We start from the raw sequence: 22,366 nt of genomic DNA on the forward strand, positions 1-22,366 counted from the left end.
CTTTCCTAGCGAGGACATGAAAAGACGCGTGGAATGCAGTTGCCGGGTTCTGAAGCCACGAGTGACCACATCAATCCGCCAGGTACCCGCATTGAGGCCTTGGCGATCCTTCTGGTGCAACCTTTTTCTCGTGTTGCCATCCAGATTGCAATAAAAATTGACCAGCTCAGCTTGCTGGCTATTAATACAGCATAGACGAATATCAAGCAAACAGGTACAGGTATTAGTATATGTGGTAGTCAATGCCTTTTTGCTTTGCACCACTACCTCGTACCTACTTACGATCCATCATGCATTTCTCCACGATCTCCTCCACAGCACTTATCTCGTTCCTTTCCATCACTATTTCATCTGCTCAGCAGCTGTTCCAAATCTTCCCTTTTCAGGCCGAAGACATCAGTGTCCCTACGGAATCGCACTCCCTGAAGTTCAACATTTCCCGTCCAGGTGCCGTGCCTCAGCAAGGTGGCGATGGAACTCATACCTGTGAGATAGCATGGTAAGCCAAGCACTCCTGAGAAGACTTTGCCATTTGAGTGAAACAACTTGCGAGTACCGAGATTGATATTGACGAACAGGAACGGCTGTGATGCTCCAACTTGCTACCAACTTTGCACGTCTGTCTTTGAGTTGGGCTACCACAATTCGGATTACTGGGCTCGCGTCACGCCGGGAAGTGAGAAGAAGAAGGCGGGGGACCTTTCGATCGTATGTTTTTCAACGATTCGTGTGTTGATCTACTTGACTAATCTGTGTATAAGGACATTCTTGAGTACTACTCTTACCGCAACAGCGTGGTACAGAACGCAACTTTCGCAATCAAAGATGGAGAAACGCCAGGCTACACTTGCGAAAATGGAGATGGCCGGAAGTCGTGTGCGTTGAAGAATGCAGAGAGTCCTGTGCAGACTGAGGTGGAAGTGCTGGGCTATGGGATCTATCCTGTTAGCAGTGTTGTAGAAGTTTGTGGAGAGTCGTAGACAAATTCCGCACAACTGGCGTCAGATTTTTGGCTACATATCGAGTCGCATTGAGTACATCGAAGGCTCTTTTTACACTATATTGGGTATATAAAGACTGTAGTATATCGGTATCGCCAATTCGTGGTCGTGGTCGTAATTCGTAAAACTTCGGTCAATACCAAATCATCCTCAATTCTCGACTTCGACTTGCGGTGGCGTAGAAGTCTTCTTGGAATGTTCCTTCTCCGATTCATCCTCTTCTCGGAAAACAGGTTGACCGTGATGAACGTGTGGGCTGCCGCGACCAGTAATATCTTTGAAGATAGCTTTGACAGTTCTGACGCTGGTCTTTCGGCCTTCCCACAGAGGATACAATCCCACGCAGAACGAGCTGCAGAAGAGCCAGAGAATTCCGACGACGACCCACCCAGTGAAAAATTTCTTGGAGAAAATGTATGAGCTTCCGTACATGGGCATTGGCCAAAGGATCAGGAAAGATAAAGTCATGGCGACTGTCAGCCAGCGGGCGATTTTGCTGGCGCGTAGCAGTTTCGATTGCTCTGCGGCTTCTTCTTCTTGACGCTTGCTCTGTTCTCCGGGAATCATTTCGAGGTCGACTTGTGCGGCGGCTGCGAGGTCTGAGTCGTCGCCTTTGCGGATCTGAGCCATGCTGACCCAGTCGTATTCCGGAGTGCGGAACACTAGGGAGAGAATGGGAACGAAGATCGCGGGAGCAAGAAGGGACACTACGTTGCCGACCAGCATTGGGTAGTTTGAGCCGGTGGTCGTCACACTCAACTCTCCATACTGAACCTTAGCCTGGACTAGCCAGCCAGTGACGGAGCAGCAGAGTGCTAGTGGCGGAGCAAAGGTTGCAGCTGCCCAGCTTTGTCTGCTCCAGAGGAGTGTGAGAGTCGATGGCAGAACTGCTCCACTGATGATAACGCCCATCAAAAGGTAGAGATAGCCCATTGAAATACCAGCATAGTGCAGACCAGTGGAGAAAGCGGCCATGCAGAGCGCATAGACAGCACAGCTCGTGTGAGACATGTAGATCAGTCGTCTGCCGCTCGCATTTGGGTTGATGTATGTCTTATAGATGTCGTATGTCCAGATCGAAGACACAGCAATTAGCTCCGCGGACATTGCAGATGTCACGGCCATGAAAATCAGAAGAAGGGTCGCTGCCGCTCCTCCTGAACCGAGGAGTGCGACGGCTGCGTTAGGAAGGACCAAACCAGCGCTGACGTCTGCTGGATCCATGCGGTTGGGGTATGTCGGGAAGACTGGGTTGTTCTCGAGAGCAAGGGCCGATAGACCCATTGTGGTGGCCGCTAGCCACGGGATGGCGAACCAAGACAGACCGCCGGCAATGTAGCCTGGAAGGGCGTGAACAGGCGAGGCTGCGATCGCCTTGTTGTAGTATCCGTTGTCCATGAACACCGTGCCTGCATGATATTAGTTCGTGCTCGAACGTTCTGTGGCAAGTGCGCACTCACCAAAATTTCCAACAATGTTAATCACGAAGAAGATGACACCCTCCTTGGACTTCATGGTCAGGTAAGATCCACCAGCATTGCCCTCCACAGGGTGTCGCTCAGTAGCCTCCATCAGGAGATCGTACACAGCTCCCGGACTTCCAAGTTGAGATCCTGTAGCGTAAGCCGTGAAGGCAAAGGTCAAGATAATGACCAGAATCACTACAGTGTGAATATAATCTGTCAGGAAAGTCGCTTTGATTCCTCCGAACATTGTGTAAAGTACCACGCCAACTGGGAGAAGGAAACAGCCGGCGGCTGTAGGCACGCCGCAGAGAGAGGTAGCAACGGCTGAGCCTCCAGTCAAGAGCATTGCCGTCACCAGGATATTGGTCATCAGGCCAAAGACGATGTACACGCCATGAGTGACCGGTCCATATCTGGCACGAATGGCTTCCAGGAAAGTATGAGCGTTCGGTGCTTTGCGTTTGAGCTCAATGGCAATTGTCGCGAACAGGATGATCTGGACAGTAGCACCAGAAGCGTACCAGAACGGCCCGCTAACACCATACTGGTATGCGATGGAGGAAGATTGCAAAAGTGTTGCTGCCCATGTCCAGGATGAAACAACGGCAGAAGAGACGAGACCAGATTTCACGGTCCGACCTGCTGTACTGAACACTTCGGAGGTTTGGAGCTCGTTGTTGTAGCGCTTGAGGACAAAGGTCGTAAGCATCATGCCGAAGCTGAGGATCCATGTCAGTGGTTTGGTGCGCCTAGCCTGCCGTGCTGGATACTTACGCAAAGAGAAATCCAAGACCAATGATTACTCCATAGCCAGTAGCTTGGCTAAGCGGCGGGCTTGTCGCCATGGCTGCTTATTTCTTTGATCAGCAATGATGTCTGAAGTGAGACTATCGAATTCTTGAATAATATAGAGGGAGCAAAGAAGATTGCTCAGAAGTCTCAGACCATTTCTATGTCAGGCATAAATTTGGCGTCCGTTCTGTCCCTCCCGACTTATCTATACTGCTTGCCTACGCCCAATAAGACCAACCATGTGCTGAGCTCGAGATTCTTTGCAGGGAATCTAAGTCGCGGCCGCGGGCGGCGGCCAGTGACAGGTCATTGGAGCGAGACCATCTGTTACTCGATGGGATTGCCTTGCGATAAGGCAACACGGATCCCAGGAAAAGCTCGTGCTACCACGTTGTTGCAATCAGCTTGATCACTGATAAGGAGTGTCTTGGCATCGGGGTAGGCGAATTAGAATCGCGGGACTGATCTGGGGAGCTGACTATCTCTTCTGTGGCTTCTGCAGGACAGCTTGACATGCTTTTACATGGCGTTTTCCCCATTGATTCTCTGTTCGGTGAAGTGCGGGATTGTGGGAGGAAGATTGTCAGGAGATGTCCAGAACGTTGGTCATGAACCCTTGAAAAGTTCCATGACTAAGCCGGTTGAATTCGACTCGGACCGCGCCTAAACTGCCAGACTCGAGCAGCATAATTGTCCCGCCGAATGTCCAGCTCCGTCACGAGCTCGTCAAGTGGGCTGTTGCCAAAATGTAGTCTCAGCAATTACGGCTGAACTGTTCAGCAACAAAAAGTTAGGTCCTTCACCGCAAAGCATTGCGTCCTCATCATTCGTCCCAATAAACGGCATCCTCAAGCAAATCAGAACATCCTTGAAAGTTGTTAAAAATGGGCGCGGAGGTGTGTTGCTGTGGCCATTGCGCGGGGTCCACGAAACCACCAAGGTCCTTGTCCTGGGACTTAACGGAGGCTAACAAGAATCGCAGAATCTGTCCTTTGTCCTCGAGAAGGCTGGGAGTGTCAAGTTCGAAGACCGTCCAGTACCTCAGCTGAAATCGCCCTACGATGTCATTGTCAACACGAAATTCACTGGGATCTGTGGCAGCGATGTTCATTATTGGGTCCATGGTGCCATCGGCCATTTCGTCGTAAAGGAGCCAATGGTCTTGGGCCATGAGAGCAGTGGTGTCGTCACACAGGTGGGCGAGGGTGTGAAGAGCTTGAAAGTTGGCGACCGAGTTGCAATGGAGCCTGGCGTTCCCTGCCGAAGATGTGTGAGATGCAGAGAAGGAAAATACAACCTGTGCCCAGACATGGCATTTGCTGCTACGCCGCCGTTCGATGGTACGCTGGCGAAATACTATGCACTACCAGAGGACTTCTGCTATAAGCTGCCGGAGAGCGTGTCCCTCGAGGAGGGAGCATTGATGGAGCCATTGGCAGTCGGTGTACACATCTCGAAACAAGGGCAGGTGAAACCGGGTGACAGCGTTGTCGTGTTTGGCGCAGGACCTGTCGGCCTCCTATGCATGGCTGTAGCCAAGGCTTTTGGAGCTTCCAAGATCGTCGCCGTTGACATCAATGCTGAGCGTCTCGACTTCGCAAAGAAATATGCTGCCACACACGGTGTGCTCTCACAGAAGGAGTCTGCAGAGGATGCTGCACGACGCATTATCGCTGATGCCGAACTCGGACCTGGTGCCGACGTTGTCCTTGATGCGAGTGGAGCGGAGCCGGCCATCCAGACGTCAATTCACACTCTGCGAGTAGGTGGAAACTACGTGCAAGGTGGCATGGGCAAGAGCGATATCACGTTTCCAATCGCCGCGATGTGCTCCAAGGAGCTCAATGTCAAGGGTTCTTTTAGATACTCCGCCGGTGACTACCAGCTTGCCCTGCAGCTGATCGAGAGCGGGCGAGTGGATGTCAAGTCACTCATCACTGGAAAGGTGAAGTTCCGGGATGCAGAGAAGGCTTTTGGAGACGTCAAGGCAGCAAAGGGTATCAAGACGTTGATTGAGGGCGTTGAAGAGTAGGCAGACATTGTTTGAGGCGACGAATAGAGTGCCAGACCAGGACAAGCTTGCGAGCTGGGAAAATCTCCGAAAGTATACCAAGCGGATAGGAGAGGGCTCCCGGCACGAGAAGGGCGAAACGGGTGTTTGGGATTCTTCTGGAGGCGCTGACCAGAAAGAAATCTGGAGCAAGCATGCGTGTAACGTGTAACCCAAGGCTGGAGTCTCGAAGTACATAGAACGCACTGCACGTCCCAAACAGGTGTGCTGGAACATGGACAATGTTTCCACTCTCACTGGCGCGTCGCCCATGCGGGATGTGAAGATAGAAGTACAGTCGTCTTGTATTCTCAGGTCTGGCGTGGAAAGTGCAATGATTGGCGGAGCTCACTCCTTCCATCTGCATCTCTGCTCTAGCGTGCTAGCAACCTGAAACATCACCACACGCCGTTTCGAAGGGCTCTCACGAACGCATCTCTCTGCTGCCACGAACTGCCGCGACGCCGCTCCCGACGCGTCTCTGCCCATCGCCGTCGGTTTGACAAGAGCAGATGAGCGCTGACTTGCCCTGGCGCAGCGGCGTCAACAAGGAGCGCCCTTGCGAAACACCACCGAAGCTGGAGATGCTTTGTGCAACATGGCGATCTGGTGTGTCTGCTGATTGCGCTGCTCGCTGTGCACGACTGGCTGTGCGTGACTGCATGGCGGCCGAGCTGCAGTAAGGTGTACTCATTGTATTTGGGCTAGGGCCGCCAAGTTGGCCTTCGCCAGTGACTCTGTGGCGAGAATGGCCACCGTAACGGCATTCACGGGCATGAGCGTGCAGGCACTGGGAATGTATTGTTTACTTTTCTTTTAGATGAGCGCCGGCACCTTGCAGATGGCCTATGTTACTTCTGTTTTTCTGATTCACTGCTTCGTTAAGTGTTGAAGTTGTTCTTGTTGATATCTTCTCTCCCCGTCTGCTTCCTTCGTTCACGAGCAGTTCATGTTCTAATAGACAAGCACAATGCAACACTTTGGCACAGCCATGCCACCCGCATCACCACTGCCAGACTCGACCGCGCTGGAATCTGGGATCGTCGAAGACGCGCGACCTTCGCGGTTGTCACGCGTACAAGACAATGTTCGCCTTCTGCTTCGAACTTCAGTATTCGGATCAGTGGCGAGCTCCCCAACCTCACCAATACATCCTCGATCAGCAGAAGGAGCTACGAACAGCTCACCTGCTGAAGCCAACCTCCGGCCGATTCAACCAGATGCTCCTCTCCGCTCGCATCCACCATCACCAGTTCCCCGATCTCCACGGCATCACCCAGCACACACTCGCTTTCCAGTCAGGGCCTCGACTCCACGACCAGAAGTCTCGTCCAGCCCACCAAACTCGGCATCAACGATCAGCACGAGTAGCTCGGGGGATTTGAATAATTTCCCCTGCCCACCATCGAGTTACCAACGCAACGTACAACAAATGGCACATCAATCAGCTCTGTTCAATAGCCGAGCAGTTGAGGCACTCAATCATCCGGACTTGAGCGACCCTTCAATCACGGACTTGTCGCAGCAGAAGTCTCATCATAGAAGGCACCATGGAGCATGGACAAGACATCGGACCGGTTCGCATGGCTCGAGAGGATCGCACAGCAAGCACAAACGCAGAGCACATCGCGCAGTCGGGTCGCTTGGTCTTTTGTGTTTCATGGCGGCAGTCCTGCTCGCCGCTCTTATCGCCACTTGTAAGTATCTCTGATCACTGTTAAAATATTAGCAGCAGCTAACCAAAAGAATAGATGTTGCTTTGGCCATGACCGTCGACGGGGTCACCATGACTTTCCATGTCCTTTTCATTCTGGGAATTCTATTGGCTACCATTGTCTTCTCACACGCTCTCATTCGGTTCTTCATGTACAGCAAGCGGCGGAACAAGGATCTTCCTACGTTTGTGAGGGTGACACGGCACGGCCACCAGCGAAGACACCGGAACCATCGCGATCACCTGCATCCACATGTTCGACGCATTCCGACTGTGGGGAACGATGCGGAGGAGACTTTTGTTCCGCCCATGCCAATCGAAGTTCATGTGCCAAGCGATGAAGTTCGTCCCGATCCAATCGTGGCCAATACAGCAGCGGCGACGCAGACGCCTGACGAGTGGGACAAGGATATTCCAAAAATTGCGAACCCGCCGCCAGCTTATGGTCGATGGAGAGGAAGTGTACGAGCCAATCCGGACTTGCTCCATTGGGCTCCTTCGCCAATCAGTCCAGACACTCCCACTTTGCCCTCGCCCACATACGAAGAAGCCATGGCTGCTGTCGAGAACTCTTTCCCGAGCAATCCGCCCAGCTATATGACCAGGGAAAGTCCAGCCCGGCAGAGGGAGCTGATGGAGGCGCGAGCTGGTCTCGCGCATTCTCCAGTAGCCGAGCCAGAAATGTTCGAGGTACGCGGAAGTAATAGTCCTGGTGCAGGCGCCGGACGTCGAGTTGGCGAAGCCTTGTAGAGTAGAGATACCCAGCACGCCAGGCTCGGAGGAGATGGCCGGTCAGAATCTGTCGCTTGAGGTGTAAACATAGAGACAAACCCGCCGTGCGGATGTCCAGTAATGCATGTTGTCCATCGCGTCTTCCTGCATCAACTTCCATCCATTGGTGATTCGTTCGAGCTCTTCACGGCTTTGCATTCGGCTGTATATGCCTTCCCTTATTGTCTCTTCCTTCCGTAGATGGCACGCCCTTGGAATCTTTATCCCACCACTCGCGCCAAAACTTCTCATCTTGCTTCCTCTTTGCTTCCTTGACCTCGCGCTCTTTTCGTCTTTCATCCATCGTTGCGAACCATTCTTCTCGAGCTGCGTCCTGTTCCGCTTGTGTGGCGTAGAGCATCATGCAGTTGTTCATGGCTTTTTGCTCTTTGCGGCACATGATGGTCGCTGTGAAGGTTCGGGATGTGCAGCATGCTGCGAATTCTAGTAGATAAGCATCACATGTCAGTGAAGACACGCGGAGTGGTCTTTGCAAAGCAGGTTCGTAAGTACCTCTGACTTCATCGGCGCATTTTTGGCGGACTCGTTTGTGGTATAGCTCTCGGACTTGGGACTCTTGAGATGCGGACAGAGGAAGTGGTGAGCGCGATGGATTCGGTATGATGGGTTTGCTCGTAGAGGACGACGTGGGCGGGTTTGATGACATTACTGCGGCCATGGCAAGTCAACGGTAGACCTGTGACAGAGTGATGCTCATGGGGTTCACATGGACGGGAGTCCGGTGGGTCCGAGCTTTGACTTCCCGCACTCATGAACTCGTGATGGCAGGTAAGGTACGATCGGACTGTCACGAAGCCTATGCTAGTATTGAATACAGACGAAGCACAGAGTCAACAAGACAGTTTTTTTCATTCGCTCGCTTAAAGTTGATTTCGTACTCCACGCCTGTTTGAAGTCGCTATATGAAGTAACGTCTCCTGCTTTCAAAGTTCCTCTCACTTGTCGGACTCCACGATCTAATCCACATGCTCTGCTCGAGTTGTCCCCTCGCTGCACGATACCAGTGCCGGCGACAAACGACAGCGTAGATCCAGTGCTTGAACCACATCAATTCATGGCCAGTCGGCGGCTTGTCGTGATGGCTATCACTCTTCTGGTCACGTCGTTTCCATATTATTTGCGGGCCTTTCGGATCACTACGCACGTTCAAGTCTTTGCACACTATCGTCGTCTTCAGCATTGTCTGGGGATAATCTACAATGCAAGCATCCGGCAATTGGAATGTGACCAGCTCAAGTTGAGGTAAGAAGGAACAGAGACGGCAAAGACTGAAATTGGGTATCAAGCTGGTTCATTCAGTCACTAAGCCGGCTCCTGCCAGCAGCATGTTACGCTGCCAGTATCCCGGAACGCCGCGCCATTGAAATGCATCGAGTATCCTGCCTGTCACCCTGTATCAAATGCTTTTGGTCGTGATAATTCAGACATTTACTCGTCATCCTCATCCTCCTCCTCAGCCTCGACGGTGGTCTGGGCGATACGGTCCAAATCACGCTGGCCGGACTGGGTGATGCGGCGGCCACCCTTCTCCTCATCCTGCTCGAGGACACCAATCTTCTCGAGAGCCTGCATGACCTTGCGGTCAACGGCACCGGAGGCGTCGACGTGGTGCGATGGGCGCGAGCCACGGTTCTTGGTGCCACCGTGAACCTTCCTGAGGCGGCCGACACCGACAGTCTTGCGCATGTAGATGTGGCGGGCGATGGCAGCAGAACGGATGTAGAACCTGTGATCAAGTCAGACCATGTTGTAAATGCGCAGAGCAAAACGGAAATGCTTACCAGTCCTGGCTCTGAGGTGGGAGCTCCTTTGCGTGGGAGGTCTTGACAGTATCGGTCCAACCTGTAGACTGTGTCAGTATTGCTGCTGACACTTGTCCCCCGTTCCTCACGGGATTCAGGTTTCTCTGATATCATTGTGCCAATGCGATTCCATCTCTTCTTCTTTTTCTATGGCGGATCACTCCGTACCTGGGATTGGGAGCTTGCCCTGACGCTTCAAGAAAGCAGCGTAGGCATCGATGAACTTGTCGGCAGGGACATCGCGAACGGAAACACCAGGCATCTTGACGGTAGTGGCGAGCGAGGCTCTTGTGGTCGATTGGCGAGGAAGAGCGTTGGGTGGTGTTTGTGCGGTGCTAGATCAAGCCGTGAATTGACGGATATGCGAAATGTGAGGGTGGATTCGTGCCAAGGAGAAATTTGCGATTGCTGCCTGAGGCCCATCAACTCAGTCGCCAGAACTTGGGTCAGTTTGGCGCTCATCAGCCCAGCACAACTCCTCACCTGTCCTCGCCGTGTTGCATCGAGCGGTGAGAAGGCACGCCCGTCCGAATGCTCTACGCAGCCCTCCAAACCCGGTTCTTGACCATGGTGCTGGTCAGTTGCTGGCGTTGCTCAGCGACGATGAGGTCACACGCGACGCCGTTGGTGCTTTTATCACGTCTTCCGGTTTCGCTAGAGCGCGACGTTGTTCTGTCCATCGCGACACGTTCTCGTACTTCATCATGACTTTCCTTATGGTGGCGCATTGACGACCTCTAGGAAGCTCCTGCCCGTCTGGCCGCGCATCAACCAGGCAGTCGGACCTCCGCGCGACGGCAACGAGCGCTCGCATCTCCAAGCTGGCGAGCAGGTGCTATCAGCAGCAAGCCCTATTGGTTCTTCCGAAAACTGCATACTCAAGCGTTCCCTGACTTTGCCTACACCGACTACTCACGTACTGACTTCAGCCTTATAAGCCCGCCAGGGCCTGACTCGCATCCGCTAGCCCTGCAGAACGACTCCAGACAGTCCATGGCCCCAGCAACGTTGGAGAGACTGTTCACGCCTGCACTGCTTGTCACAGCTGCGGCCGGGATAGCTGCACTCACGTGGGTCGTCAGAAAGCTGCCTGCATTTCAAGAAATCAAAGACGGTACGTCCTGCCTCCCGTCTTCGCCCGCGTTCCCAAATGCTCACAGAACTTCCAGCTGCCTCGACAGACCCTGGCCTGCTCAAAGCGCGGACAACGTACAAGCGATATTCAACGCCCTCCGGCCATGTATATCCTCGAATACGAACCTTTTACAATGAACATACGCAGGCGAGCAAGTTGCCAGCAGATCTGCCGCTTATTGTTTTGATACATGGTCTTGGAGGCTCGGCCGCTCAATTCGCTCCTTTGCTGAACTCCCTCACTCAAATTGCGCCGTGCCTGGCCATCGACCTCCCGGGCTGCGGCCTGTCTGACTTCAAGCCAGACGACATAGAAGCCTACACCACTACTGCATTCGCTGAACTGCTCCATGTGGCCATCGAAGAACATCGCAATAAGGAGGCCAATCAAAAGGTCGTGCTGATCGGCCACAGCATGGGCTGCTCGATCGCAGCCTTGCTTGCATCCTCCAGCTCACCTCTGCACCATCTTTGCGCTGACACCATTATCTCGTTGATCGCAGTATGCCCACGCTCCCGTGGCGTATCCGAAGAGGAGATGCGAGGCATTCGGCGTGTCAGCTATCTGCCCTCCTTTGTCTTTGATCTCCTTCGGATGGCAGACCGTCGAGGCGGCGTCGACAGCGTCTCAGTCACACGGGTCATTGGCAAAGAAGCTGATCTCGAGACCAAAAAATTGCAGCTCCGCTATAACCAACAGACAAGGTCTGCGACCTTTCAAAGAATTACATCGGCTCTGGCTAAACAAGAGACTGGCGCGACCAAGGACGGGCATGAGAGTGTTCTCGGACGAAGCGTGTGGAACGGCGTTAAAATTCCACTGCTTCTCGTTGCCGGAGAAGATGACAAGCTCGCTCCGCCTGCAGAGGTCGAGCAGATCCAGGAATGGCTGACAACAGTTCGACATGATTCGGTGACCAATCCGCCTGTCTCTGCAAACGGAGCGATCGCCCAGCACCTGCCCGCGATCGCGGGGGACGCGGCAATGGCCACAGAGCAGCTGAGTCGATCCCAGACGAACACCGGTCTGCCAGAAGGAGAGTCTGCCTCTGCGGATGGCGTGCAGCATGAAGAGTCGTCTACCAAACACTCAATCCCGCTCAAGACGTGCATTTTCGCCGCACCAGCTTCACATGGATTGCTCTACTCGACCACGAATGTACGCATTTTATCAGGGTACATTGAGAACTTTTTGGCCCGACATGTGGACGAGCGCCTTTCGCCCGGTTGGCAGCTTCGACATCTCTCAACTTCTGGCAAGTGGGATGTGAAAAATCTCAAGAAATGGCAAGCTGTTGCGCCCTGCTCCGATCCCATCGCTGGGATGTTTCGCGCAATGAAAACTATGCGCGAAGTCGACGACGAGCACAGCCCACCTGCATTCGTGAAGAAGTACAGTTGGAAGGTGCTGACTGACGGTGTTGCGATGGTTGTTGATATCAGTCTTGATGCTCCGGTATATGACAAAGCAGGGCTCGAGAATGGTGATGTCGAGTACCATAAGTTCCCAACAGTGAGCAAACAGCCTCCGGGAGCGGACGAGGTCGAGCAATTCATTGCACTTATCGATACGCTCAGACAATCACCAAAACTACAGGACGCTAAGGAGGGCGTGCCTCGACCGACTATTGGTGTACATTGTCATTATGGTTTCAATCGGACAGGTGAGAACCAAAATTCGCTGATACTAGCTTCAGTGACATTCAGTCTGACAACGTACAGGGTTTTTGATCATTTGCTACCTCGTGGAACGACTTGAGTGGGACCTCGAAGACGCTCTCGACGAATTTTCAAAGAAACGGGAACCAGGTGTCAAGCACGATCACTTTGTCAACGAGCTGTATATAAGATACAAGGCTGGGAAGCTAGAAAGGAGAGGAACTATCATTCATTGAAATGTAGTCCCCACTCGCGCATTGCCAAGCAATACCACTGTTTTTACCCCGTCGGGTTTTACTATTCTCCCGCTCTGCAGCCTAAGGTATGTGTACGAGCCTGGAAGGAATTAGGGCTCCACTGTTCCTTCCCGCATGTACTCCACTCATCCACTCTGGATATTCAGCTTCTCAAGCTATAAGCTCCTCAACTGCCACTTACTTCCTTCCGACACCTCTAGAATCTTCAGCTAGATTAGCAACTACAACAACTCAAGATGTCTGCCTTTATTCTCTACGATCTTCCTAGTAGAGAGCCCTGTCGCAGCTGGTCAGGCAATGCGTTGAAAGGTACGTCCCAAATGACGCAGTGCATTGCACCCATTTGAGAGTCCTAACGATTTCAATCAACGCCAGCTCGCACTGTGCTCAACTACAAGAACATTCCCTTTCGCACTGAATGGATCCCGTATGTCCGTCTTCAAGAGACTCTCGCCGCCACTGGCGTGGAACCCAACCCACAACCTAACTGGTCTGACTACTCAATCCCCACTGTCCGCTTTCCGGATGGAACAGTGATCATGGACTCGGAGAAAATCATCCCCAAAATCGAAGAACTCTACCCTTCGCCACCTCTTCATCTCGATCGTACAGATATTATTGACGCTGTAAAAGCCGCCACGGGGAAAGTGTTTTACCCATTAATGTCTTGGTTCTTCCCAAAAGTCAAGTCCAGAATCCTTGTTGAGGAGGATATCGCTTGGTTTGAGGAGGATCGTGGAAGAAGGTTTGGGATGAGTATGGCTGATTTGGAGAAGTCGAAAAGCGAGGAGGATTGTTTTGCGGAGGCGAAGCCTGGGCTTGAAATGATGGAAAAGCTGCTGACCGATTTCAAGAAGGATGATGGGCCCTGGATTATGGGTAAGGAGATGTGCTTTGGGGACCTTTTACTTGTGGGAACGGTAAGGATGATGGAAATGTTGGGGGAGGATGAGAAGGAGAAGTTTCTGGGAAGGGTCAAGGGGCTGAGGGAGCTGTATGATGCCGGAAAGAAGTATGCTCTTACGGAACGTAGCGAGAAATAGCTGAGAAATAGTACGGCTTGCTCTGGAAGTACTACACAGGGAACCTGCGTGGCCCGATTACGTCGTGTAGTAGCAAATGAGCAGTCATGGTTATATTGTTTCCGATCGCCATATTCATCGGCCCGCTCCACACTATGCATGCAGCCTCACAAACGTACAATTGTACCCCGGCTCGGGACCAAGATTGGGGAGCTCGACAATATCACTCCGCCAGTGCTGCATGTGATCTGGATTCAAAGGGAACGCAGTACAATGAAATTGGACACTTTCCAACTGAGAACTCGGCGGTTGCTTTGCTGTGAAAAGTTTCTGGAATTGCCAGAACAATGTTCCCGTCACCATGTCGCTCGGGTCTTCGCGTGTTGGCCCGATGAGTTGCAGTGTTCGTAAATTAGCTGGCAAACATTTCAAGACTTTATGCTGGAAGTCAATAAAAGCACTTCCTCCAACCATTGCTCGTGGGGTTACGGCAAGGTGCTTGAGATTCACCATTTCTTGTAAGTTTCCGAGCGGTTCCTCGAGTGCTTCGTGTAGTCCATAAACGCCCCAACCATTGGGATAGTGGCAAAAGTTGTTGCGCGTGTCCAATCTGACAGATTCGAGCCGTGCGCCAAAAGTAGTGAGCGATGCAGCGAGGGACGGAAAGTCGAGATTGTACTGCTGCACGGCCCAATGGAGATCGATCTGGGTCAGATTTGGGGCTCTTTGAAGTAGAATTGCAAGCATGACGTTGTCCATTTTGCAATCTTGTAGCTTTACGCTCCTGAGTCCAGTCCATGGATGGTCTATCAGCTGTCAGCTGGGCTTTGCACATTGACAAGATACTCAATACTTCGACAACTGTCTGCATTGAAATTGCCAGTTGGACGCCATACCTGGTGTGCCCGGCTCTCGTGCGGCGAGCAGCCTACTACAACTTATACGCCAAGCGCTGAAGCTTTCCAGGTTTGGCATCAAGAGCATTCGCGTCACGAATGTGCAGCCAAACGTTCCAGAGTGTCTTTCGAGCCGTATGGCAAATTTCTTGATATTCAGATACCGCTTGTGGGATTCGGAAGTCCACTTGAAGACAGGAAGCACATCAAGAAGGAAGTAAGTCGATCTCGCTCGCAAGAACTCTTCTTGTTGCGTTGCTTCGTTGAAGCATGGCACCGAAACCTCAAGGACTTCAATGTTATCACACAATAGAACCAGTGTAGTTAGCACAACATCAGCTCGGCCACTCTCCAGCTCCGCTCCTATAGCTGAGCCAAGGCCCATGGGATAGCACGAACTTGTCCTGCGCAATCCTCTTGCATATTGAAGGCACTGGGCATCCAAGCTTTGAGGCGCCCGGTCGATTGGACTATCAATGCCTCGAGAGATATGTTCCCACTTGTCGATAACGATTTCTCGGACTGACGACGCGCATACTGAGTCCTTTGCTAGAGTTTTGATAAAGGTCCTGGCGTTTGAGATGCGAGTGCCAGGGAATGTGTGGTATAGAACTGGCTTCACGATGCGGTTCAGTGCTTTACAGGTCCTGCTGAGAGATGCCAATGTGGACAGATGGAGTCTGACCGCCTTATCAGAGTCGCTGAGTCGCTGAAAATTGGGGTCTCGCCGCTCGCCAATGGTTACCGCGGATGGCAGTTGCAGGCAATCGATGATGACTGCCAGAATCTCCTCTGGGAGATGGAATTTTGGAGATGCCATATGCACCGGGCGGTGCCTACTTGTCGGTGCTGTTGCACCGGACAGGCAGCAAACCTATTTCTTGGTCGAATGTTTGGTTCGTACCAGCCCGACGAGTAGGAATACGCCAGTAGTCGTGTCGTAAGGCCGCCACGTTCCCAGAGCAATGGGAACATGCTTCCAGGATGATCTTGGCTTTTAGGGTTGTGCCGCTTGGAAGCCGAGGCCGGGGTTGGAGCCACTTGGTTGGTCTGCCAAGCCCGTTCCAAAGTCACTAGGTCACCATATGTGCATTGTCACTTCCAGCCTAGCGGATACACCGCCGGTGCCTTCACATTGCGCTGCAGAAGTACAACTGCATCAGCAATCTCTGTGCCATCAAGCAGTATCTACCATGGCATTCCGAGCATAACGATCGCCCATGGGCGCGCCGCGATCCCTTGCTGGAGGGCCTCGACCATCAACAGTCTCGTCTGACTCCAACCTATGCCTCTGCATTGTGGAATTTCGAATCTTGTGCCCAGTTTCCAGATTGACCCCATCGCCTCTCCCATACAGGTATCAAAATGGCAAAGAACAAAGCAGAGCACCGCGATGTTAGAACAAATCCCAACGGGAAGGTGAAGCCCGCGATGAGTGTTGCAAGGCCTGGATTGCTGGCCCGAAGAGCCGGGGAGCCGGCGTTGACAATGAAGTCGATCATGCCACCCAAGGAGATGAAAACACCTCCAAAGAAAGACTTGATCACATATTCGGGCCAGTTGAGGCGGGCTTTGGCGAGGGCAGCTTGTGTCACGAAGTGACTGATTTCTTGTGGAGAAAGGCCGTTTGTGGGAGGAGGAGGCATTGTAAGCAACTGGGCACGAGGACTGTCTGTAGGTGATGCTGAACAACGGAAGCAATGTGATTAGACATGGAAGCTGAAGTGAGCACACACCACTTATGAGATCAGTGTGCTGGGTGCGATCCGCATACAACTTCTTACCGACTTTTTCCAACCGACCGGCTCGATTTCTACCAGATGTGGTTCGTGAAATAGGTGCTATCTTGGGCTATCACCATTTGCCGTACTGCGTCACCTGGGATGGAGAATTACATCACGGCGGGTGTTGCAGAAGACCGGGAATGCTAAGACGGGAGGACCTGTCTTCGATTCTTCATGTATAATGTGATCAAGTGTTTCTTTAAAATTTTCCCCATATCTACTGCAGTATCAGCGAGCGAATGAAACTTACGTTGAGGCAAACATGATGATGGCTGGATCGAAGTCACGCTCAGAAGCCAATAATCAATGCCTGTATCAAAGCTTGTGTGCCTGACAGCTTAGCATCCTCCAACGAAAGGACTAGCATCTTGAGAGTAGAATGCTCTGCATTGACCGGAGTCGATATGATGGTAAGCACGTGCAGGTCTCAAATGCAGATCTGGACGGGCAAGGAAGGCGCTTGTTTCTGCCAAGCCAACAACCATCCAGCGGGGCTGCCATTCCAGGTCTCTTTCGACATCACCAAAGCCACTGTCAACATCATACGATCACACGTACGATGCCGCGATAGCAGAACCCACCGAGCCATGTCCTCTGATTCTTCAGATCCGCGCTCGCCGCGCTCCATTATCGAGATGACTCGAAATATCCTGTACCTTGCGGCCTACGAGCAAATACCTCGAATGTTCAGTCGTGCTCTAGAACTGTCTCCCAAGATACTACAACGGTACCAGGAGCGTGATAGGCGTTTTGATGCGCGGCAAGGAGCTATAGGCGATCCGTATCGTGGTTTCATCGATCCTGGCTTGGCTGATGAGATCGATGAGCAACAGCGACAATATGACAAGTATCTGAGGGACAAAAGTGAGCAAGCTGCGGGTAAAAGTGATGGCGAATGAGATGAGTAGAGGTGATGATGTGCCAACATATGCCGACATGCGATATGAGGGGGGAAGTCAAAGAGTGAGGCTGCTTGACCACGGTCTATGGACAAGACGCCCATCTCGCGCTCTTTCGTTACACTATACAGTCATGAACAGGAGGGAAAGCAACAATTATCATTGTGCGGCATACTGCAGCGACGGAGGACGAAGCACAGCATTGAAATGCCGTTCTCTCTATCACTCTTCGTCACGTATCGTCACTCCGACCCTTAGAGGTGCAAGAAGTCATTGCGGTGCGACCCTCAGATTTCCAGAAGAGCTGAGTACTCAATCGATAAGCAAAATAATCATCGAACGAACGTGTCCAGGCCCATCAAGACCCCTCAGGTGTCATCAACTTCATAACCCTCTCCCGAATCCTCCCAGTCGCAACCGGATCAACATACTCCACAACTTCCACCACTCTCCCCTCTCCTGGTTTCTCCCCAGGCTCAATCCTCAAAAACATCACAACATCATTCTTCACCTCCTCCCCTCCATCCCTCGGCCACATACAAAACTCAATCCTCGCCACCACCGTCTTCCTCTCCACATCCACAACTGATTCTTTGATCCGATTCTCCCAAGTCCTCATTCCTCCGCACAGATTCTCGAGGTGTTTGATGAAACCTTCGAGATCTTTGGCTGAGTCCAAGCCTGGGGTCTCAGAGGCGAAAAGTGAAGGGCCGAAGGAGATTTGGAAAGAAGGGTGGCACAGTGAGCGGATTAGGGCCCAGTCTGGGGTATTGGAACCTGGAGGCGAGGGAGACGTGGCTGAGATGAAGTTGCGGGCAGTGGCAGACAGTTGAGTATAGAGAGAAGATTCTTGTGATGCCATGTTTGTGAGTTGATCGCTCTTGGTCTTGATGGTCTCTCTGCGGCTTGTTTGCTATTGTATTGCTCCTCGGTGCGTGATCTGTACACTCTTAAATATATGCAAAAGACGCCGCAAAAGTTGTTAGCAAGGGTACAAAAAGATAGGCAACGCGATAGGAAAGCGCATTAGAATCAAGCACCAACGATGATCGCATACCTCGCATGTCGCGCGTTTCAAACCCCGCGCTGAGTACAGACCTGTTAATCCATGTCGTGCATGTTAGCTGCTCGGGCTCGGGTTTTCGACGTGCGTGTGAAATGTCCGTAGACAATAAACAACTATACACTTATCTAGATCAATACAATGCACCGCCATGACCTGACAAGGACATGCGTTTGCTCCCATCCTCGTAAACTCGTAAAACAACCGTGCCGACTCCCTGCCGACGCCCTAAGTACAGCCCATGCCTTCCAACAGAACCTGCTGTTTCCGCACTGGCAGCCAGCTTCTGAAGGATTGCAGCTCTCGCGAAAATGGTATCTCGTACAGTACATATTAGAAAATTAAAAGCAAAGGCAGGAACACCCAAGAGGATGTTTCGCAGAAACATGGGCATACAGCGAGTGCCGCTTGAGCGACCCATCGCTGCGCACGATCTGGCCATCTCTGGCCATCTGCTCAGTCACGGTCAATTGAGGTGCATAATCAGCCAAGTTCTGAGCTGGAAGTCTCGGTCCACGCATCCTCCACTTCACTAGCTGAAGGACGTGCGACTCGCGCGAGTCGGTCTTTTGTGCCTCCGCTGGTCGGTGCTGAACGCCCAGTGAAGGCTGAGACGATCCTGGTGCTTAGCAAGATGCTTCTCAAGCTAGTCATCTCCATTGCAGTCCGGATGGCCTGGCAGTGACGGGGCCGATGAGTTGAGACTGCATCGATTTGCGTCCAAGGCTGGGGCCAGGGGCTCGACTACGCCAGTAAAGGGCTTGCCGCTGGTATCCGGGACGGGATGCTCAAGTGGCAAAACTCGCCTGGCCTTTAATCCAGCTCAATAATTTCCACCCCCTTTGGCGGTCCAGCTGACGCTCTTCGACTGCTTCCTTCACGTTCTAGGCTGGGCGACCGAACCCCAGTACGCTCCTCGATCTTCGGCTTCCAGTTACCATCAGCATCAATGATGATGGCTTTAGTATCTAGCGCGTTCCGTCTCGCTAACTCAGCGCGCACGTTGATCAGGAACTCGTCGACGATCAGCGTCTGAGGCCGGACGTCACCACGACAGAGCGGACAGCGCCAACAATCCACCACCGCAGGCCAATCTGGCTTCTGACGTTTGCAGACAGACAGAAAAACGTCCAGGTCAAAGACGTCTTTGTGCAGACAATTGACTCCGCGCACAGGTGTGTCCACGAGTCGGGCTTGTGACAATGGTTCCACCATACTAATGGTCATGTTGCTGGATGTGACTGCGATCTCGTCATCCGCATCGTCATCACTTCCCGAGAGCGCTTTCTTGATCGCCGCCAAAGAATCTTGTTCAGAGATCAGGCCTAAATTTCGCTTGATACTGTCGTAGCTCATTATGCCGATCTCTTCAACGGCGACGGCAAAGTCAAATTTTCGCTTGTCGTCTGCCAAGCGACAATTCAAAATCTTGAGCTTGTTCTCGCCACTAACAACGTACGAGGTCACATCAATTGGAAGGTAACGGCCATGGTGCAACTTACGTCGACAGTCCAGCTGTACGCCGTTGAGCTCAAAAGACAGCTCCTCGGGCCATGTGTTGTCAGCCACTACCCAACTGCTCTCGGTCGTGTAACCTGCCGCTGGAACAGCACAGCAGCGAACGCGGTACAGAACCGAGTTCTCGTTGATGGTTCGGACCTTCGGCGCTCCTGGAATTGTCGAAGATACAGTCTTTGGGATCCTGCGGAACGTCGTGTGGGATAATTCAAAAGTAGCGACCTGGACCGACAGCTTCTTCCGAATAGTTGCTGGAGGCAGAGCATAGCCAACAACATGGCGAAATAACTTTGACGCATCGACATCATTGTCAAAGGCCTTCAGGGTTGGGCTACGCAAGTAAGCTTGATGCAGGGCGGATCGATTGGAGTCCGGGTGCGTGGGTTGGGGCCGAGGAGTCTCTTCGAAGGTGGGAAAGACTCGCGTCTTCACAAACCGAGCTTGCCCTGACCGAGCTGCAGGATTTGATGGTACATTCGGCGAAGGCATAGCGCGCACTCCATGGCTCTGACCAGCAAACAGGGGTGACTGCAAGAGTGTTTGTCCGCCAGAAGATGCGAGCATGGGTGAGGGCGGTGGCATGTTGACATGAAGCTGAGGTTGTGCCCACATTTGTGAGGGTGCTCGTGTCTGGAGTGGCGACTGTTGAATGGGACTTTGAGATTGTTGATGTATCGATCTTGGTAAGATCTGCTGACGCTGTTGCTGCGGTTGCAATTTGGACGCCAAGCTTGGGGGCATCATCCGGAATACGGCTTCGATTTCAGGCGGAATAGAAAAGACCGGGAGTGTATCAGAGGCACCACCAAGCTGTTGTTGTTGCTGCTGATAATTGTTCCAGATCGTAAACAAGTTACGAAATGCTGCAAGTGCTTGAAATTTCTCTTGCTCGTTTCTTCGCCAGCCTTGCATGATATATGGATATGCTTGCTGGTCCAACTCGTGCAGACGAAGAATAGCTTCTGTTCCTGGTGTGTCTTCGAGGCCCCAGACACGGCGTGCGATTGCGCGAAAGCATGTCGTCTGCAGAACTATGCTATGAAGTCGCAGCACATCAACCATGTCTTCTACTAGCGGTGGGGCCAGCATCTCAAAGCCCTTGTTAAGCATCGGCATCCAATATTGGGGAAGTGCTGCCAAGAAAGCTTTCACACTACGCGCCCGCTGCTCGTAGAGTTCTCTGACATTCAGTGAATCCGAATATATCTCCATGATCGGCTCGGGAAAGTCTGCGAAAAAATTGAGAAGATCCTTGTTGACCAAGTCATTGGAACAAATGAGCCCCTCCACTGCAACCCAGCTACTATCAGGGATGTCTTTCAAGGACTTGGGCAGCAAACTCGGCATGACCGAGCGCAGACAAAAGATCTGGCTCAAGACTTGATAAAACCAGTCTTCCTTTTCGACGGCATCACGCAGGAGTTTTAGCCGACCATGGTCCACATTTGACAGCACGGCGTGCAACTCTGATGTCTTTGTTTCGAGTCGTGCAAGCAATGTCTTCTTAGGGACGCGCGAAGCGGCTGGGACCTGAGTTACGTGCTGTAATTGTTGGGGATGGCCATGTCCCGCCGACGCAATAGGTGGCGATTGCAAGGGCGGAGCGTTCGAGTGCAGCGTCGCACCTGATGGTTGGCGCCTTTGCGGATGTCCTTGAAAGCTCCGACGCTGGTGGAGAGCTAGCTTTCTGTTAGTGTGGGAGTGGGACTATGACCACAGGACTTACTTTGGGATTGAGGCGCCAATTGGGGCGAAGGACGGGGTGGCTGGGCGTACGCCGTGGATTGATGCGGGAGCGTCGCTGGGACGGGGGCAGCTCCTGCTCGAGGCAACGGCGATGGATTCGAGACAGATGGTTGCGGAAGTTGTTGTCGAGGAAGTCCAGGCGACTGCACGGTCAATGGGGAGCGAGGAACAGGCGGCCTGATGTTAGTGACGATGTTGTGGTCCATGGACAATCGTTGTTGACCGCTCAACTGGCGACCTCGCAGTGCGTTTAATTGATTTTCGGCCAATGTGGGCGAGTTGGTGTTTTCGTCACTCGGCGCAGGCGAGGGCAGCGATGGCGCTGAACGAGTCGTGGGATCCATTGACTTTCTGGCAGGCAATTGACCGCTCGGCAGTGCTGTTTCGGGGTCGGCCAGTGAGAAGGACGGTACCTGGTAGTTTACGCGCTCAAACACATGCACGGGATTGGATTCCATCCGCGTATGGGAGCCTAGCAGTGCGCCTGCCTCGAATGCATTGAAGTGTCGCGCAGGTGCAATGGGCGCTTCTTGCCCGTTGGTATCTTCGTCTTCGTCCAGGCTAATGACTACATTTGTCGTTGACAATGGATTTCGCGCTGTTGGAGCTGCAGGTGAAGCGTGGGCAGAATTGTCGCGGCGTTTGCTCGCCCAACGGTCCTGCTGTCCAGCATTGGTTTCGGCTATCGCGTGTAGTATAGGCCCTTCGAGGCGTTTCCGCTTGGCCACCGGTTCGGCAGGCGCGAGCATGTTGTGTTCGTGAGATGCCTCT

General features: G+C 52.6%; 13 protein-coding genes across 14 annotated transcripts; 6 read left to right on the forward strand and 7 right to left on the reverse strand.

Moving 5' to 3' along the window:
* Nucleotides 1-290: 290 nt before the first annotated feature.
* On the forward strand, nt 291-980 carry CKM354_000570600 (uncharacterized protein; the record flags this gene model as incomplete). The annotated part of the gene is made up of 3 exons (XM_044800987.1): nt 291-499; nt 579-708; nt 762-980. The coding sequence occupies 3 exons, from the start codon at nt 291-293 to the stop codon at nt 978-980; spliced, it is 558 nt and encodes a 185-aa protein (XP_044656922.1).
* Nucleotides 981-1,151: 171 nt separating this feature from the next.
* On the reverse strand, nt 1,152-3,312 carry CKM354_000570700 (uncharacterized protein; the record flags this gene model as incomplete). Its single annotated transcript, XM_044800988.1, has 3 exons — nt 1,152-2,410; nt 2,462-3,186; nt 3,242-3,312. The coding sequence occupies 3 exons, from the start codon at nt 3,310-3,312 to the stop codon at nt 1,152-1,154; spliced, it is 2,055 nt and encodes a 684-aa protein (XP_044656923.1).
* An 831-nt stretch (nt 3,313-4,143) lies between these two features.
* Nucleotides 4,144-5,291, forward strand: CKM354_000570800 (uncharacterized protein; the record flags this gene model as incomplete). The annotated part of the gene is made up of 2 exons (XM_044800989.1): nt 4,144-4,155; nt 4,242-5,291. The coding sequence occupies 2 exons, from the start codon at nt 4,144-4,146 to the stop codon at nt 5,289-5,291; spliced, it is 1,062 nt and encodes a 353-aa protein (XP_044656924.1).
* A 1,678-nt stretch (nt 5,292-6,969) lies between these two features.
* On the forward strand, nt 6,970-7,773 carry CKM354_000570900 (uncharacterized protein; the record flags this gene model as incomplete). The annotated part of the gene is made up of 2 exons (XM_044800990.1): nt 6,970-7,006; nt 7,061-7,773. 2 exons carry the CDS (start codon nt 6,970-6,972, stop codon nt 7,771-7,773), a joined length of 750 nt encoding a protein of 249 aa, XP_044656925.1.
* A 166-nt stretch (nt 7,774-7,939) lies between these two features.
* Nucleotides 7,940-8,473, reverse strand: CKM354_000571000 (uncharacterized protein; the record flags this gene model as incomplete). The annotated part of the gene is made up of 2 exons (XM_044800991.1): nt 7,940-8,238; nt 8,308-8,473. The coding sequence occupies 2 exons, from the start codon at nt 8,471-8,473 to the stop codon at nt 7,940-7,942; spliced, it is 465 nt and encodes a 154-aa protein (XP_044656926.1).
* A 770-nt stretch (nt 8,474-9,243) lies between these two features.
* On the reverse strand, nt 9,244-9,879 carry CKM354_000571100 (uncharacterized protein; the record flags this gene model as incomplete). The annotated part of the gene is made up of 3 exons (XM_044800992.1): nt 9,244-9,541; nt 9,597-9,657; nt 9,786-9,879. The coding sequence occupies 3 exons, from the start codon at nt 9,877-9,879 to the stop codon at nt 9,244-9,246; spliced, it is 453 nt and encodes a 150-aa protein (XP_044656927.1).
* A 731-nt stretch (nt 9,880-10,610) lies between these two features.
* On the forward strand, nt 10,611-12,646 carry CKM354_000571200 (uncharacterized protein; the record flags this gene model as incomplete). Of its 2 annotated transcripts, none has more annotated exons than XM_044800993.1 (3): nt 10,611-10,731; nt 10,778-12,415; nt 12,474-12,646. In XM_044800993.1, the coding sequence occupies 3 exons, from the start codon at nt 10,611-10,613 to the stop codon at nt 12,644-12,646; spliced, it is 1,932 nt and encodes a 643-aa protein (XP_044656928.1). The 2 variants fall into 2 exon arrangements, with proteins under 2 accessions (XP_044656928.1, XP_044656929.1); XM_044800994.1 differs by having other exon boundaries at nt 10,787-12,415.
* A 257-nt stretch (nt 12,647-12,903) lies between these two features.
* On the forward strand, nt 12,904-13,710 carry CKM354_000571300 (uncharacterized protein; the record flags this gene model as incomplete). Its single annotated transcript, XM_044800995.1, has 2 exons — nt 12,904-12,976; nt 13,043-13,710. 2 exons carry the CDS (start codon nt 12,904-12,906, stop codon nt 13,708-13,710), a joined length of 741 nt encoding a protein of 246 aa, XP_044656930.1.
* A 132-nt stretch (nt 13,711-13,842) lies between these two features.
* CKM354_000571400 (uncharacterized protein) lies at nt 13,843-15,405 on the reverse strand (the record flags this gene model as incomplete). The annotated part of the gene is made up of 2 exons (XM_044800996.1): nt 13,843-14,495; nt 14,586-15,405. 2 exons carry the CDS (start codon nt 15,403-15,405, stop codon nt 13,843-13,845), a joined length of 1,473 nt encoding a protein of 490 aa, XP_044656931.1.
* A 463-nt stretch (nt 15,406-15,868) lies between these two features.
* On the reverse strand, nt 15,869-16,231 carry CKM354_000571500 (uncharacterized protein; the record flags this gene model as incomplete). The annotated part of the gene is made up of 1 exon (XM_044800997.1): nt 15,869-16,231. One exon carries the CDS (start codon nt 16,229-16,231, stop codon nt 15,869-15,871), a length of 363 nt encoding a protein of 120 aa, XP_044656932.1.
* Nucleotides 16,232-16,956: 725 nt separating this feature from the next.
* CKM354_000571600 (uncharacterized protein) lies at nt 16,957-17,268 on the forward strand (the record flags this gene model as incomplete). Its single annotated transcript, XM_044800998.1, has 1 exon — nt 16,957-17,268. The coding sequence occupies one exon, from the start codon at nt 16,957-16,959 to the stop codon at nt 17,266-17,268; it is 312 nt and encodes a 103-aa protein (XP_044656933.1).
* A 358-nt stretch (nt 17,269-17,626) lies between these two features.
* On the reverse strand, nt 17,627-18,130 carry CKM354_000571700 (uncharacterized protein; the record flags this gene model as incomplete). Its single annotated transcript, XM_044800999.1, has 1 exon — nt 17,627-18,130. One exon carries the CDS (start codon nt 18,128-18,130, stop codon nt 17,627-17,629), a length of 504 nt encoding a protein of 167 aa, XP_044656934.1.
* A 1,014-nt stretch (nt 18,131-19,144) lies between these two features.
* Nucleotides 19,145-22,344, reverse strand: CKM354_000571800 (uncharacterized protein; the record flags this gene model as incomplete). Its single annotated transcript, XM_044801000.1, has 2 exons — nt 19,145-21,528; nt 21,576-22,344. 2 exons carry the CDS (start codon nt 22,342-22,344, stop codon nt 19,145-19,147), a joined length of 3,153 nt encoding a protein of 1,050 aa, XP_044656935.1.
* Between the last annotated feature and the right edge of the window lie 22 nt (nt 22,345-22,366).

The sequence above is a fragment of the Cercospora kikuchii genome (genome assembly GCF_019650295.1).
Source record: "Cercospora kikuchii DNA, contig_00003, whole genome shotgun sequence".
Classification (NCBI taxonomy): domain Eukaryota; kingdom Fungi; phylum Ascomycota; class Dothideomycetes; order Mycosphaerellales; family Mycosphaerellaceae; genus Cercospora; species Cercospora kikuchii.